Genomic DNA, 15,536 nt, shown 5'->3' on the forward strand with positions numbered 1-15,536 from the left:
GCCTGGCGGCAGCGGGGCGCTGTGGTAGCGTATGGCGCGCGCATGCATGTGCCGCAGGCTCACAGAGGCTTATAAGCGTGCCTAGAATTGGACAATTGACCCAATTCGCCTCATTATTACTAATTGGCGCTTAGAGGTTGGCAGTGGCAAGCTCACAATAATAAGTTATTGCCTACTGTTGGATTGGCAATGATGGCAATCTTGCTCGATTGGTTTAGACTACACACTATATATATATGGCAGTCCAGAATTAATTGTTCATTCTCTCTATCTCTCTTAATTCTTCCGCTCAGTTCAGTGCTTTTATGCTTATATGCACGTGACCTTTATTGGGCATTGGGCATCAGCACCGAGTCGACCCCGAGTCGACCCCGAGTAGTCCTCTGCTAGACTTCGGCTAATCTGACACCTACTTTAACAGTCATGTAGCACAGAAACGATACAAGCTACTTAGTTTTTTGAACCTTATTTATTACCAATTTATATTTATTAGAATGATATTTTATAAAAAACTTGAATCTTTTTAAATTATAGTGCTCAACTAACCTATATATGAACTAGATGTTAAAAATATTTATATAATTCAGTATATATTTCTCTTGTAAAGAGCTTTAATCTGTTGATAAGATTTTTACCTTAAATCAATAAGTGTTACGGGCTACGTCCCGCCTTGCTGGCCTAATATAGGCCCAGTGATTGAGTAGATTCGCACGCGAGGAAAGGAAGGGAAGAGGTTCGTGTCTCTAAAGTTCAGACATCCATATAAATGGCTGTGGGCCCCTGAGGACGTGTTGGCGAATCAGGTGCGGCCTCAGGGGCATCGCAGTAGCGAGTTAGTTGTGGTTATTTGACGAGAGCAAAGCCCGAATGTCCTAAGGGCCAGGACCCTAATAATAAGCTTCTAAAATGTGAGGCTTTCTATCTAAGAGGTTAATCTTAAGCTACCAATGCACTGTATCTCTATTATAATGAATGTGTGAGAGGGTTTTTTGGAGAGCAGGTTAAGCAGCGTTGGATTTGGAATGAAATTGAAAGCGTACGAAAACGTTTCACCCGTTTAGAACCAGAATAGGCAAGAAATTTTATTGGCGGTCTGGTAGAATGACATATTTTTCTTTTGAAAAAGTATCACAAAGAGCATTCGGCTTCTAGTTTATTTGAAGGCACCCGCGCATTTTGTGTCAATGTGAAACCGCTAAAGATCTAGTGTTTTGTCAATGTGTAATATATGTAATGAATAATATATGTTTGTCGGAATACTCTATTTTCCATCTTGACATCCCAAGACACTTCTTTCCAGCCATTCATATGCTTCTTGATAGATCATCTCGCATGTCTGCCTTCTCTTTTGGATATCTGGCGACCCACCACCGAGATCATGCGTAAAACCATGTGAGCAGCCTTTGGCCACTGTCCATTTGTAATTACCTTTCTCAAAGGCATCAACCATTGGATCTTCTTCATTTACTAACCCCGCCAGATGATGAATCATCACTTGTGCTTCCAACCGCAACATATCCCACTCTGCACCAACCATGTAAATCCACGGCGGGAGGTCTTCACGTTTAGCATAGCAAGGGCTCAACAACGGATCTCGTCTATTCTGCCCATTCGATACGTATCCCCAGTCGAAAATCCACGAGGACTTTTCTAACGTATCTGGTGGGCTATTTGTGTAAGGTTTCGCTGCTAGCTTGACATCGGGTGGATGGCTGAAATCGACAATAGGGTAATATACCACCGCCGCTTTGATGATGCCTTTGAGCCATGGGAGTTGTGTTGCCGAGAGTGCCAGGTTGCCTCCTGCGCTGAATCCACCAATTGCAACACGTGATTTGTCAACAGGTAGAGATGCATCCTCGAGAACTTCTTTAATGACGGCTGCAATGTCATATGAAGCGGCGGGGAAGGGGTTTAGAGGAGCTTTGGTATAATTCAAACTGACTACAAGCATCCCAGTTCTTTTTGCCCAAGAAGTACAGAAGCGATCATCTATTTGTGCATCACAAACAGCAAAGCCCCCTCCATGAATGTTGAAATAGAGTGGCAGCAAACTTCGACTGTTTCCCTCGTAATCTGGCGGGAAGAAAATCCGTACCTCCAGTGTCAGGCGACATGTATATCGTTTAACCAGTGTAGGACGAATAGCGAAAGGAGAATTTATAAACAGACGTCTCACAAAGAAATAAGTGGCGGCTATTATTTTGAGTAACCATAACTGAAGAAAGCAATTCAATCGGTGGATGACGGATAGCCGCTTTTTCGGTAGAACTGGTGGGCAGGCGGCAGCAATTTTTCGTTTGAGCGACTGGACATGGGCCCGGTTGGACGGTTTCACCTCATCTGAAATGTTCCACATACTTGGCCGCCTTGTTTATATATTTGATTGCTCGTATAGCAGCTTCACTATTCAAAATTGCTGGCAACAACAGGCCCTTGACTTACGTGACTATTGGGGATTCCTTTTTCCGCTCCCCCTTGCATCACGTTGGGAAACCACGGAAGCAAAAGCCTCGGAAATCCCAACCAGGAGTACAGCTTATTAAGCTAGCCCGTGTTTGTGCTGCTTGTGCAGGAATGGCGATTGTCATTCGTTTTTCACTACGGGCAGAGAATCGCAAATTGGATCAGCAGAGTGAGAGGGAGAGAATTACTGTGAGGTCTAGGTATATTCTCTGATCGCCGTCTAAGATCTAGTAAAATCTAATTAATGTAGATACAGTTTATATTAATATTAATAAATTGAAACAAATGATATTTGTCCTTTATAGATTAACCAGTTTTCAAATTTTAATCTTGTTTCAAATTTCTATCACTCAATGAAAGTAAATGATTGCCAAATCAAATGCTATTTTGATGTAACGAGATCCACCACTGAAGCCTCGAGCGGGATCCAATTTTCGAGTCCCAGGATAGACGCGTAATGTTTTGATTTGACGTCGACCATTTCCGGCCATTCTTGCGTCTCCTCAGGAGTCGGCTTAAGACGTTCTCTAGCGATCCTCGCGAATTCTGACAGGGGCACTTTATTTTGGGTACGTAAATAATTCCAAATATTAAAATAGATATTCAAGTAGATAATATATATAAATATTGATTTATTATAAATTTTTATATGAAATGTATTATTATCCAGTATTTAATAAACATTTTTTATTGCTATTACTATGATAAACAGCGTTTTATTAATTGTTGTCTTATAGGAATCCTCTTCTTGTTAGCAGAATATCCCTTGTGATTTCTGATCTCACTGAAGAGTTGTTTGACAACTTTGACAGTAACATTACGGGCATAGAATATCTTACTGAGGTCTTTCTAAATCTATTGAATTAACTCGTCTTTGGAATTTTATCTTCAACAATTATGTTTAAATCTTTCTTTCTTAAAAGTCATTCTAAAGGCTATTATTACTTTGACTCATAATTTAATTTATCCTTGAATCTAATTATTATCTTTAACCATATTAAACCGTTCACGAATAGAGATCTCAACCAGAGTACTTGAATGCTGCTTTACAGGATAGTGGGACATTTAGACTTGTGTATGCCGAACTCAAAAAAAAACGTCGGATTATAATTTTACTAGGCGAATCGCTCCAACCGGTATTGGGGTATCATAAGACGGACGATTCTGTTCCGAAATCGACTTTCTACACCCAATTTTGGGTCATCAGCTGCTTGAGAAGGATTATGATTGGTAGAGGCCTTATTGGAATTATGTGGGTAAGATACTAGAATGTCCAACAAAGTCCGAGTCCCTTCGGTATAGACAACGATTAGCGTTAAGTCAATGAACCGTCTCTTTATAATAATGTGATCATCATGAAAGCTGCCTAATCTATTGTTACGACAGAAACTTGGGTTCGACTGACATGTCCATATCCTGCCCGGTTTGAACCTTTCTTGATCATGGCCCATCTCACGTTCTATAATATTGCGATAAGTTGCTTTGTGGCCCTTGGGTCTGGTAGCTATGGCTATGGCTTTGCTGTATTCCCAACCAGCACTGGGCAGCCAGGGTTTTATGACTACTTCAACCTTGACGGTGCGTATCGCTCGCTACTGAAGTTTCTTTATCTCTACTTATCTCTTAAATAGCCAAAAGCTCCTATACTGCAAAGTAGGCATTATCCCGTCCAACCGAAGTTTACCACCTTCTAACAGATATAAACAGCATTCTAGGGGCAATCAATGCGCTCTTCAATCTTGGCCTAGCACTCGGGGCCCTAACTCAGGGATGGCTTGCTGATAGAGTTGGGCGAAAGAGAGCCTTCATGTTAGCTGCAGTGTGCGCGCTCGCTGGTGCTGCCCTCGTTTCAGGATCCGTTGCAATTGGTATGCTCATTACAGTACGCTTATTGCACGGATTCGGGTTAGGGATGCTCGTTGGGCTCGTACCATTATATCTTGCGGAGACAGCTCCTCCTCGTTATCGTGGACTGCTCATTTGCATAAACAACTCCTGCATCTCGATGGGGTACTTAGTGTATGTTTTAGGCTGCTAATTATCCAAAATTCGTGTATGCTGATCATACTTTGTGGGGATCTAGGTGCGGTTGGATATCTGTCGGAACATACTATGCTGTGGATCAGACAGTCCAGTGGCGAATGCCTCTTGCGCTTTCCTGCGTAGGACCGCTGGCGATGATTATTGGTCTCCCATTTATTCCCGGTATGCTTACCCTTCGTCTACTACTCCAGCAACTAATAGAGATATCACAGAGTCGCCTCGATATTTGGCTATGGCAGGCAAGAAGGATGAGGCCTGGGAAGTGGTCCGCACAATTCATCGAGACCCCCGCGAACCCGGAGACGAAGCGGCTCGAGCTGAGTATACACAGATCGTTCGACAGACCGATTTCGACAGAGAGCTGGGCAGCGGTTACCTAAAGATGTTCACTAGACCATCATGGAGGCGCAGAACTTTCCTTGTCATGTTCTTGCTGTAGGTGGACCTAACCCATGATCTCAGAAATCCTATAGTATATCTGATTCTCCTATAGCTTTGCCGTGCAATCTACTGGCGTATGTCTCATCATTATCTATCCCGAGTGAAACGAAGGGAGCTCGAAATGTGAATGATTTTGAGGCTAACAATATCAAACCAGGTCCTCGGTATCACGAACTTCTTGATTCTGATATTCCAAAACCTGGGATACGCAGGCCCCATGCCTTTGATTCTATACGGTATGAATGAAACACTCGGTCTCCTGTATATCGGATAGTGTTGACATCTCTTTTGCTACTAGCCGTATACGCCTCTGCCGGTGAGATATGGGTTGTTCTGGGAATGTTCCTTTGTGACAAGGTCGGGCGCAGGAAGCTCCTCAGTAGGTTTTCATTTTCTATTGTGCTTCCTCATGATTTAATCCAGTACTAATCATTTTTCTCCGCCTAACAGTCATTGGCTTCATTGGTCAAGGCTCGATCCTTCTCATCGAGGCTCTGCTGCAATGGAAGTATCTTGACACTAACAACAAAGCCGGTCTTGGCGCTTGTGTCGCATTCCTCTACATCTACATGCTATTCTTCAACCTCTGTACCGACGGGCCCTCGTGGGCCTGGACGGCAGAGGTATTCCCAACGACTGCCCGCTCGCGAGGTATTGGGCTCGGCTTGTTCTCCTACTTTGTCGGAACAATTACCTACACGACACCCGGTGCTTTGGCATTCAGAAATATGTAAGACTTTATCCGGCGCTTGCCTAAAACTTCCTCCGCTAATTCCACCCCAACAGCAAATATAATATGTTCTACCTCTATTTCGGCCTGTGCATGATTTCAGCAGTGGTTATATACTTCTTCATTCCTGAGACAAAGCAGATCCCCGTGGAAGAACTCGGCGCACTGTTTGGGGATGAGGTCGTGGTGCACCTTACTGCGGATGGACATGGTATCATGGAGGACAAGACTCTACCCGCGGAGGATGTCATTGAGGACGCTACTGTCCAGAGTGAAGAGAATCCCGAGTCTGCGTGAACCGAATTAAGGTACTCATGGCCGTGTCTGTCTAAATAATGCAGCCACGATACTGGAGTACTCATCTCCCCCCTATTTCTAAAGGGGGAATAAAAAATAAAGTGTTAAATCATATTTGTATAAGCACAGATGATTATATTACCATTAAAAGATGACAAAAAGAATAATCTTACACTGATGGTGATAGTGGTGGTGATAGTAGAATGTTAGTCGGAATGTGCTGTGCTCATATCTAGGAATTACGCAAAGTGGATTTCAGTATTTCATAATGCGGGGAAAGCCGAATATTTCGGCTTTTTTTACACCGTAATTATGGATACGCTAAAAAATGTTTTTCGAATGGCACCGACTTATTCACTGCCTAATATTTGAACAACGAGTAGAAATTTTATATCTTTCAATTTCTCTTCTTTTTTAGCTAGATCCTAAGTTTTACAATACTTCTTTGATTAGCTAAACGATAGTCTTTTTAATTTGAATTTTCCTCTAATAAAATAATGACCAGCCTTTAAAAACACAGTCTTTATGTATATTAATTGTTATCTTCAAATATAACATTAGAAGCTTTATTATTCCTCCTATAAAAATATTAATCATAATCACAAGCGAAGCGCTCTTCAATTACCTGTGAACGTTATTGGAGAAGTTTTGGGCTGATTCAGCTCAACTTTCTCGACTGTAATTTTAACTGCTAGAAATGAATCTCATCATATCTGTACGTGGCAGAAAAGGCCTTCAATCGAAAATTAAAACACAAGTATTATAAATGAAATCAACATAATTTACCATTTATTTAAACAAAAGCCTTAGGCTGATCTTACCCGAGACTTTGTAACTTTCTTATTTGTTACATAAATTCAAACATCAAAAGTGATTGTAAACCATAGCGCCCCGCGTCACTCTCATCACTGATAAGCACTACATACAGACTTGGGTTGGTTACTGAGAGTCCTTGGCGTCCTGAAGAGCCCCTACCGGTTAATATGTTGAGGTTGACATTGCTGTAAAGTTGCGCGGAGAGCAAATCCACTAATCCATAAAGGCCTAGACAGCCTTCGATATGAGTTTTATTGAAGGACCAAGCAAGGGCAGACTGCTCATCAATATATCTGAGGAGCCTTATTGGCTGCGTTGCTTAACAGGCACTTGATCAGGGAGGTTGCATAAGAAAACCACACATACGTCCAGTTATAATACGAAGCATTTACAGCAATAAGTCGAGTGCGGAGCTACAGCTATTCTACGCTTTCGCAATCCAAATCGGCTCAGCAGCTTTCTCGCCGACGTTTACATGCTAACAGCGGCGCGACTCAACCAGTCAGTTTCTCATCTGACGGATTCGCCCACTTGTGCAGAGTCCTACTCTGAATCACCGAGTCCTAACGGCAGCTGATATCATTACCACCACTCAATTGGGGTAAAGGGAGGCAACTACTAACTCCTTGTTTTAAATGTACTTTCGTACAGTCCTCGTCACTTTCACCAACCGTGAGAACGAGCTCCCCTTCCATGACAGTGACAAAATCCACAGAGACAGTCCGATGCCACCGAATACGAAGAGGGTCCCATATCTCCTTACACAAAACTCGTACCACCTGGACTCCCGAGATAGAAGGTTTTAGAGCTGCTTTCCTCATCAGTGCGGTCGTCGTATCCCTCGCGCGACCGGTAGTACTTCAGGTCCCGGTCATCTTGGGCATCTGTCGGGATTCTCTCGTGCTGGTATAATCGAGTGATTGCGTCGCCTCCCCAATCATGGTATTTGAGACGCGGGGAAACAATGATGATGCTGTTCCCTTCACGTCGATTCCGATTACGTATCGAGTGTTCTCTCGTAACCCGTGTTCTGTGGCTGGTGATGTCGACGATGTTTGCTGTTCCGGCATTGTGGTTTAGAAGCTCCAAAAAGTTGATTTTGTTCCTAGTATGGTAAAATGAGATGTGAGGGAAGGGTTCACAAACTGTTCACTTCCTGATTAATATTCGGTTACGGCACAAATAGGTCCCTGGTTTGCATAAAATTCTACAAATGTTAAGTTCGGCAGGTATTGCCGAAAAGAAAGCCGATCCGGCAATACCTCAACACAGCCGAAGTAGGAATTGCACAGGGCATAAAATACTTTGTTATAAGCATATAATGAGGCATGATAGCTAGGGTGCACATAGCTTGACTTTCCCAGCACCTACTGCCTACTGAAAATACTCAACCATGTCTGCCCCTCTTGCCAACAAAGCCTTCATTATCACAGGCGGCGCAGCTGGGATCGGCCTCTCGACCGTTAAGACGCTTCTCTCTCGAGGCGCGGCTCTCGGCGTCTGCGACATCCATGAGGAGAACCTACGCAGTGCCTTCAATTCACTGAGCGAATCAGAGAAATCGCGAGTCTTATTCCAGAAACTGAACGTCACAGATCGCACCCAGGTCAAGGACTTTCTTGCAGCCACAAAGAAGCAGTTCCACCAAGTCCACGGTGTCGCTAACATCGCTGGCGTCACTGGCAAGAGCTTCGGCGTGCAGAAACTATGGGATGTACCGATGGACGAGTATGACTTTGTAATGGACGTCAATGTCCGTGGCAGCTTCAACTTCGTGGCTGAGGCTCTGAGACCCGGGTTTCTGGAGGAAGGATCGAGCATCGTGAATGTTGGCAGTGTTGCATCGCTACGAGGCTACGACAAGGGCGCCGTCTATCCCGTCAGCAAACATGCCGTTATTGGATTGACTAAAGGTGCGGCGAAGGAGGGAGGATCCCGAGAGATCAGGGTGAATGCTGTTCTACCGTATGTAACAATCCCATCCGGTGATGATCTGTCGTGCTGCGAGATTTAACGAAATTCCAGTGGACCGATCCAGACGCAGCTCCTGAGAGAGGCTACGATCGCGTTCGGTGAGCTCAAACGACCGTCGGCTTACCGACCATTCGCTCGCGAGGGGAACCCCCAGGAACTGGCCAATGTAATTTCGTTCTTGTTGGGCCCGGAGAGCACGTACGTGACTGGGGCGGTATGGGCTGCAGATGGAGGGTCCTTGGCTTAAGGTTGACTTGGATTTGGGGGACTGAGTTCAGATTCTGCATGTTCTGTATTACCGAACAATGATCGGAGTAGATAGTCATTTCCTGAATTCCACGTGCGTAATATGTCGGTACACTCGTGCGATCATAATCCACGAATAGTAGTGCATTAGACTAGATATTTGTGGAACAAAGAGGGTTTGGAATCATTGCTGAATATGCCGTGAAAGAAGCCATTTAAGGAGGGGGACCCAGTAATAAGCTAATACCGACTACCACTGGGTTGTCTCTGCGGCCGGGGACAAAGCGCTCACACTGCCCTGTCATCCGAGGCAATTGCCAATTCCATTGCCATATAGATGCAGCATAGTGCTTCAAGTACAGAACCAATTCGAAGTCCAGTCATTTACTTCGGATCCTCATCTAGAGCTCCGTTGCTCCTCTCCTATCAATGAATTCACTTTACCATGGCCGGCCAACCGCAGTTGATTCAATCTCCTTACAATGTCGACATTCCTGTCAATGATATTCAATCGTGGATCTTTTCCGCTGGCATCCAGGAAACCCGGAAACAACCTGAGTATTTCGATGCGGATAATCCAGCCAAATGTTTCAGTGTAAACGATGTGGACCTATATATGAAGCAGGTGGCTCTTGGTCTGCAGAGACTTGGACTGCAACCAAAGGAGAAGGTCCTGCCGTTCTCTACTAATGAGCTCTATTTTCATGTGCTGCTATGGGGTGTCACGATGCGTCTTTACTGCTGTCTCGCCATCTGCACAGGAGACGGGTATGTGAAAGCCCAAAGCATGGTATGGAGAACATGGACATTTGAAGCTGATGCGAAGCAGAGCTCGCGTACCAATTGAGAGACTCCGGAGCGATGGTTTATGATTGTACACCCTGACACAGCGGCTCTCGCTGTAAACACTGCGAAGAAAATTGGACTACCTGCCACATCGGTCTATATGTTTACAAATCCCGGGGAGGATCTATCTAGCATACCCAATGGACTGCGACAATGGACAGATATATGGGCATCACCCAATTAGGCCTGGCAGTTTGTATCAAACGCTAGATAAAAACGTCTTGTGTTAGTCTATTTAACCCCACAGGTCCAGTGCCGGATGCCGAGAGTTTATACCACCAAGAGGCGGCAGTGGCCGGGTTGATCGGATATTGGCTCAAACACATAATCCGATGCCTCTCCCCCCCTCACGACATGCAGAGAGGGAGAAATGAAGCTTGCCTTTCGTCTCTGGGAATGGATCACAGCACGGTCCCATCGGACAATCATCCCTTCCGGGCCTATCCACTGGCCGTCCGACTCCTCCGAGATCCACAGTACTGGTCCTCCTCGGTCGAAACCTTCGGCAAGCACAGCCAAGGAGAGAGCGACCGCTTTGGCTACTTTGGAGGTACACTCGCTACGCCGAAGACCATCCCAAACCGCTTTATCCTTCGTCGCCGGGATCTATCCCCTCTTCCAACCACCCGTCCTCCATGGCCTGACCCTACAATCAACCCCCTCCGGTCGCAACCCTCTGTACTCCCTCCTGATGTCATAGTTCTCCTCGAGTTGGGCAAGCCGGGCGTATCTGGGCATGCCTCAACTGCCCATGGAGGGGTTATTGCGAGCTGTTTCGACGAGGCTATGCACAAGGCAATCGAGACACATCTCCCCCGCACCGGGCGAGTGGAGAGGCCCTACACTGCACAGCTTGATATTCGGTATACCCGGCCTGTGCGTGTCCCTGGGCTGCTTGTGATACGCGCCAAAGTCGTCGCGAGGATAGGTAGGAAGTTTTGGGTGCGCGCACATGCTTCCCAGGAGCTGGATACAGGGGAGGAGATTTTCACCACCGATTCGATTGCTTTGTTCCTGATGGTCGCACCCTCAACCCGACTTTGAGGCTATGATAGAGAATTAATCAATTACGTACTTATTTCGCAGATAGGGTTCATAGAAATGAGCTACATAGATAGGGCCGTCGTCTCTCCCGTAACGTAAGGATGTCTTGACAGAGCGCAGATGATCAGTTATACATTGCAAATTTATCTATCAAATTTCAGAGATCCTTCAGCTTCAACAGATTGAGCGACAGGTCCCACAATTTCTTCTCGCCCTTCTCATTATAAGTCCCCGGCTCATACCCGGGTCCTTGTACCCCCGATTTGGCCGTATCGTGCGGCCTCCGCAATCTAACAGTCATCCAAATATTTCCCACCCTTGCCATCCGGCCAATCAGAAGAAGAGCAAGAGCGGACTCGCATCAGAGATCGAACAAGAGCAGCAGGTTGAGAAACCACACAATCATGTCCAACATCCCGACCTGCTCGCTTTCATGTCCATCTCCAACCCGAATTTACATATTCAACCACCAAAACGGCAACGAATTCAAGCGATTCGGCAACCCAACAAGAAGGTAGAATTTTACTTGCAATTCAAATTATTCAGAATAATTAAATTCAAAGCATTCGAGCTGCTTAAAAAGCATTTAATATGAATCAAAGCATGCTAAGCCACCGCTTAAATAGACAGGTATCGCGCGTAGATTCTCCTCCACATGGTCAAAAAACTCACTTCTGAAGAAGAATCTTTGCTTAGAAACTGGATATTATCTGCAGATTAATACGGTATACCACCTAAAATTCAACATGTGCATGATATGGCCTTAATTCTACTTCAAAGTCGCGTCAAATCCACTGCCCATATTGGGAAAAACTACGTCTACCACTAGGTTCGAAAACAACCTGATTTGAAGGCCAAATACACACGGAAATATGACTACCAACGAGCTAAACGTGAAGGTCCAAAATCAATTAAAGCCTGGTTTGCTTTAGTTTAAAATACCTTATAACATATGATATTCTAGAGCAAGATATCGATCATTTTGATGAAACTGGGTTCTCTTATGGGAATGGCTTCAACCTGCAAGGTAAGACTCTATATAGACCTTCGAGATCTAGCTACAAATTCTTATAGGTGACTAAATCTCAGGTAGAAAGTCAGGCTAAAGCATTACAGCCAGGAAATCGTGAATGGGTTACAGTTATCAAGATAATTCAAATAACTGGCCGAGTTTTACCTACCCTAGTTATTCCAGCTAGCAAGCAACACCAATCTACATAATATACAGATTTACCAGGTAGCTAGATAATTGGAGCTAGTGAGAATGGATAGAGTAATGATAATCTTGGAAAATGCTGGCTTAAAGAGATCTTTGATAAGCATACAAAGTCCCAGCCGGCATTTATTGTCTTCTAGTTCTTGATAGCCATGGAAATCACGTAACTACTCAGTTTAATTATTTCTATACGCAGAATAAGATTATACCTCGCCATCTACCGGCCTACTGTCTCATTTACTTCTACCACTTGATGTGACTTGCTTTGGGTCTTTACAGTACATATATGGCCAGCGAATACAAGACTTCATATGGAATTGAATCAACCACATTAATAAGACTGATTTCTTACAGAGTTATAAAGAAACACAGCCTCAAGTGTTTACTACAGCTAAACCCGGTTCACGTAACGTGACTGATGGCGACACATTCCAATGTACAATTAATCCGTTTCACCATTTCATTGTCCGATCCCTCCAAACCGTCTAACCATCAGCCGGAATTTTTGGTACTACATGATAGAGGACGGAGGTGTCCATTTGGGACGGGAGTGCAAGAGGGCCAAACGATGGCGTCTTGCGTTGAAGCATGGTTTGGTTATTATTAGTTTCAGTCCTCTTTCCCCCCCAGTTAGCGTATCTCAATTCCGCAGCAAGAACAGCCGTATTTTCCGAATCTCCGCCCTTTAGTATCATAGTCACGATGCACAACTCAACCTGAATCGTTTAGACACAAACGCGAGGGCAATCAACCCGATCGAACTATCATAAGGCAATTGCACCCAGCCATTCGATAGTGTCGTCCTTCTAAATCTTCCATGATCAGGTAAGCCACAGGGTAGAAGGCCTTGGATTCGATGCAAATGTCTGTGAATATCAGAGAACGTCAGCTCCCGTATCACAGACAATCCACCGCCCAGCAAGAATAAAGAACACATACCACGACTATCGACCCAATAGTTCAAGCGTGCGAAAATAAAAATACAAAGAAGTCAGCCTAGGTCCCTGATACACCTAGGTTAAGAAGTGAAGAGATAGTCTCACGGACTTCCTTATCAAGTAAGCCGTGTCTTGTCTCTGAGTTACTATTCAGCAGCCTATTTGTCGATTCCGAGGCACTTAGGAGTCGAGAGGTATGCTGAAGCACTATGATCTTTTTAGTGTCTACTAACTCTTAGGTATCATTCACCTTACCTTTCCTTGCCCTGTCATGCCAGCGAGATGCCTCCTTGGTGACAAGCTCAGGTGTTTTTGCTCTGTTTGCTTATCTATCAACTTGAAACTATGGTTAAAAGTTGATTTCAGGATGTGACACTGGAGCGTCACTAGATCCAAATCCGATACCTTCACCAACGTTTCCCGAACCCAACAGCAGTAAGTCCCATCAGCGGATTGTACAAGTTGGTCAGGGTCAATTTCGTGGAAAACGTGTTAGAAATGATATAAAACTATACTTAGGTTCATCAGCCAACGGACTTTCTATCCGACAACTTGAAACTTTCAGTGCAAGTGAGGTAGTGTCTCTCATGTGCGCCAATTGCAGTTAACTCAAATAAAGAAGTGCAGTAAAGTTATAGTGACATGAAATTAGTTTCACCCAACAGTTTGGAGAATCCATAGTATGATATCTTAGTAGCCAGCAATGTCAAAGGATATGGAATCTGCATCCGACTGTCATCAACAAGCGACGCCTAGCACCATAATGCAATGTGTCCTAGGGTGACAAAACTGCTATTTTGGACCTAGGAATTTGAATTCGGCGTGGGTTGGAGCTATGCATAGAATTAGAGTGCGCTGTCTTATGCTAGATACATTTTCAACGCTTCAATGACCCTAGCATTGAACCTTTTCCCGGACTCCAGAACGCCATCCAGCACCACAAATGAATGAGGTGCTGCTTTCACTCGGGTAAAATACACTTCGCAGCCGGCTTGCCTCAGTTTCTCCGCGTATGCTTCCCCCTCGTCTCGTAACGGATCCATCTCCGCAGTGAAAACTAGAGCGGGTGGTAAGCCTTGAAAGTTAGGCGCCCGAATGGGCGAAATTCACCAGTCCTTACTAATATATTAGCAACGGTGGCAAGACCCGGAAGATTCTCTGTAAAAAACCCACATTCTTCGATACTTTTGATCCAAGGTACCCCAGGAATTGTTGATAAAATACTGTACTCGTGCGGTGGTCATGCCCGCACTCAACTCCATCTCACGGTATGAATAATATGGGCAATTCTCCCAGTCAAACTTCCCCTCGGGCGTAATTGCGCTCTGTATATCGACCATTGGAACACAGAGCACTTGTAATCGTAACGGTATCTTATTATCCCGGCAAAGATGCGCGATTACTGCCGCTAAATGCCCTCCAGCAGACGGCCCACCAATCGCAAACCGGTCAGGATCTAGATTGAACTCGTTAGCTTTCTCCTGTCGGATCTATTAAAATTTAACATCGATCTTGCAATGCTCTAAGCTCGACAGACCCAGTTGAATGCCTCCTAGCAATCCTCGATCGGGGTCGGATATGGCCATTCTGGCGCCAGGCGATAGTCAATATCAAAGTCGACCAGATCTCCCTGCACTCCATGCACCCGCTGCTTGCAATACCCATGGTCAGTAAGCAAGCTACCTACTACCCACCTACCACGGTGCAAATTGATATAAGCCCCGCGTTTTTTGGCGCAACCATCAACTATGATAGGGGCGGGCTCGAATATGCGCACTCCGATTTCCCTTCCTTTCACTGGACATTTCTCCTCCGTGATTCGGTAGATGTCGGGGCCTGCAGCCCTGCCGTAGACTGGGGAATATTTTGCAGGGTTCTTGCGGAACTCTTCGATAGGTACCTCATTCCGGTATACTCTTCCTACGTTGTACTTATTGTAGTAATCCACGAATACAGGATCGAATCGCTCAAGTAGTTCGGGAGGTATGCTGTTGTGGAGGGACCTGTCGCCAGTTCCCACAATCTTTTGTTCTTCTCCGAACAGCATCCTGTTGCAAACTACCGTAATTCAAGTGATCTCAGTAAATTTTTTTCATGGGGCGTGGTATCCTGATGCAGGTATATATAACAACGGCATTCTAGGAGAGGAGACCTTGGTCCCACTCTGGAATGCCGAGATGCAGACAGACATTTACGTGTCACTAGGTGCCTTACTTAAATGCTACTTCCCATTGCTGTAGAATAACTTTTGTAGAGAACTTTCTACTCGCGTTTTATGGGGAAAGTGAAACTAGAAGAGGACACCTCTAGTTATTCCACACGCTCTCTAGAGTAATCCTTTCATTACAAGTAAGGTTCTAATCGAACATCCATCGCTCATCCTTAACGCCTGATACCGGATTTTGCCTTGGATGGACACTCCTGTAAGCCGAGCCGCGACAAGGCCATCAACAATAGTCAGAAAAAAGTTCCATAACGA

The 15,536-nt window shown here is 44.9% G+C and overlaps 6 protein-coding genes across 6 annotated transcripts; 4 read left to right on the forward strand and 2 right to left on the reverse strand.

Annotated features, from left to right (window-relative positions):
* Positions 1-1,261: 1,261 nt before the first annotated feature.
* BGW36DRAFT_309669 (Alpha/Beta hydrolase protein) lies at positions 1,262-2,359 on the reverse strand (the record flags this gene model as incomplete). The annotated part of the gene is made up of 1 exon (XM_046212424.1): positions 1,262-2,359. The coding sequence occupies one exon, from the start codon at positions 2,357-2,359 to the stop codon at positions 1,262-1,264; it is 1,098 nt and encodes a 365-aa protein (XP_046065210.1).
* A 1,549-nt stretch (positions 2,360-3,908) lies between these two features.
* On the forward strand, positions 3,909-5,977 carry BGW36DRAFT_434034 (general substrate transporter; the record flags this gene model as incomplete). Its single annotated transcript, XM_046221360.1, has 10 exons — positions 3,909-4,044; positions 4,098-4,119; positions 4,174-4,485; positions 4,550-4,671; positions 4,722-4,944; positions 5,003-5,024; positions 5,108-5,186; positions 5,249-5,329; positions 5,401-5,680; positions 5,737-5,977. 10 exons carry the CDS (start codon positions 3,909-3,911, stop codon positions 5,975-5,977), a joined length of 1,518 nt encoding a protein of 505 aa, XP_046065211.1.
* Positions 5,978-8,186: 2,209 nt separating this feature from the next.
* Positions 8,187-9,014, forward strand: BGW36DRAFT_434035 (oxidoreductase; the record flags this gene model as incomplete). The annotated part of the gene is made up of 2 exons (XM_046221361.1): positions 8,187-8,758; positions 8,819-9,014. 2 exons carry the CDS (start codon positions 8,187-8,189, stop codon positions 9,012-9,014), a joined length of 768 nt encoding a protein of 255 aa, XP_046065212.1.
* A 444-nt stretch (positions 9,015-9,458) lies between these two features.
* Positions 9,459-9,860, forward strand: BGW36DRAFT_365804 (uncharacterized protein; the record flags this gene model as incomplete). Its single annotated transcript, XM_046214691.1, has 1 exon — positions 9,459-9,860. One exon carries the CDS (start codon positions 9,459-9,461, stop codon positions 9,858-9,860), a length of 402 nt encoding a protein of 133 aa, XP_046065213.1.
* A 314-nt stretch (positions 9,861-10,174) lies between these two features.
* Positions 10,175-10,965, forward strand: BGW36DRAFT_392105 (HotDog domain-containing protein). Its single transcript, XM_046217656.1, has one exon. The coding sequence runs from the start codon at positions 10,214-10,216 to the stop codon at positions 10,901-10,903; it is 690 nt and encodes a 229-aa protein (XP_046065214.1). The 5' UTR covers positions 10,175-10,213; the 3' UTR covers positions 10,904-10,965.
* Positions 10,966-13,917: 2,952 nt separating this feature from the next.
* On the reverse strand, positions 13,918-15,104 carry BGW36DRAFT_402253 (putative esterase; the record flags this gene model as incomplete). The annotated part of the gene is made up of 4 exons (XM_046218841.1): positions 13,918-14,132; positions 14,259-14,547; positions 14,595-14,609; positions 14,679-15,104. 4 exons carry the CDS (start codon positions 15,102-15,104, stop codon positions 13,918-13,920), a joined length of 945 nt encoding a protein of 314 aa, XP_046065215.1.
* Positions 15,105-15,536: the final 432 nt, after the last annotated feature.

Source organism: Talaromyces proteolyticus (genome assembly GCF_021365285.1).
Source record: "Talaromyces proteolyticus strain PMI_201 chromosome Unknown BGW36scaffold_17, whole genome shotgun sequence".
Taxonomy (NCBI): Eukaryota; Fungi; Ascomycota; class Eurotiomycetes; order Eurotiales; family Trichocomaceae; genus Talaromyces; species Talaromyces proteolyticus.

What these genes read in the sequence shown, in the direction of transcription:
- BGW36DRAFT_392105 (XM_046217656.1), top strand. Translation starts at nt 10,214, where the DNA reads ATGCAGAGAGGGAGAAATGAAGCTTGCCTTTCGTCTCTGGGAATGGAT.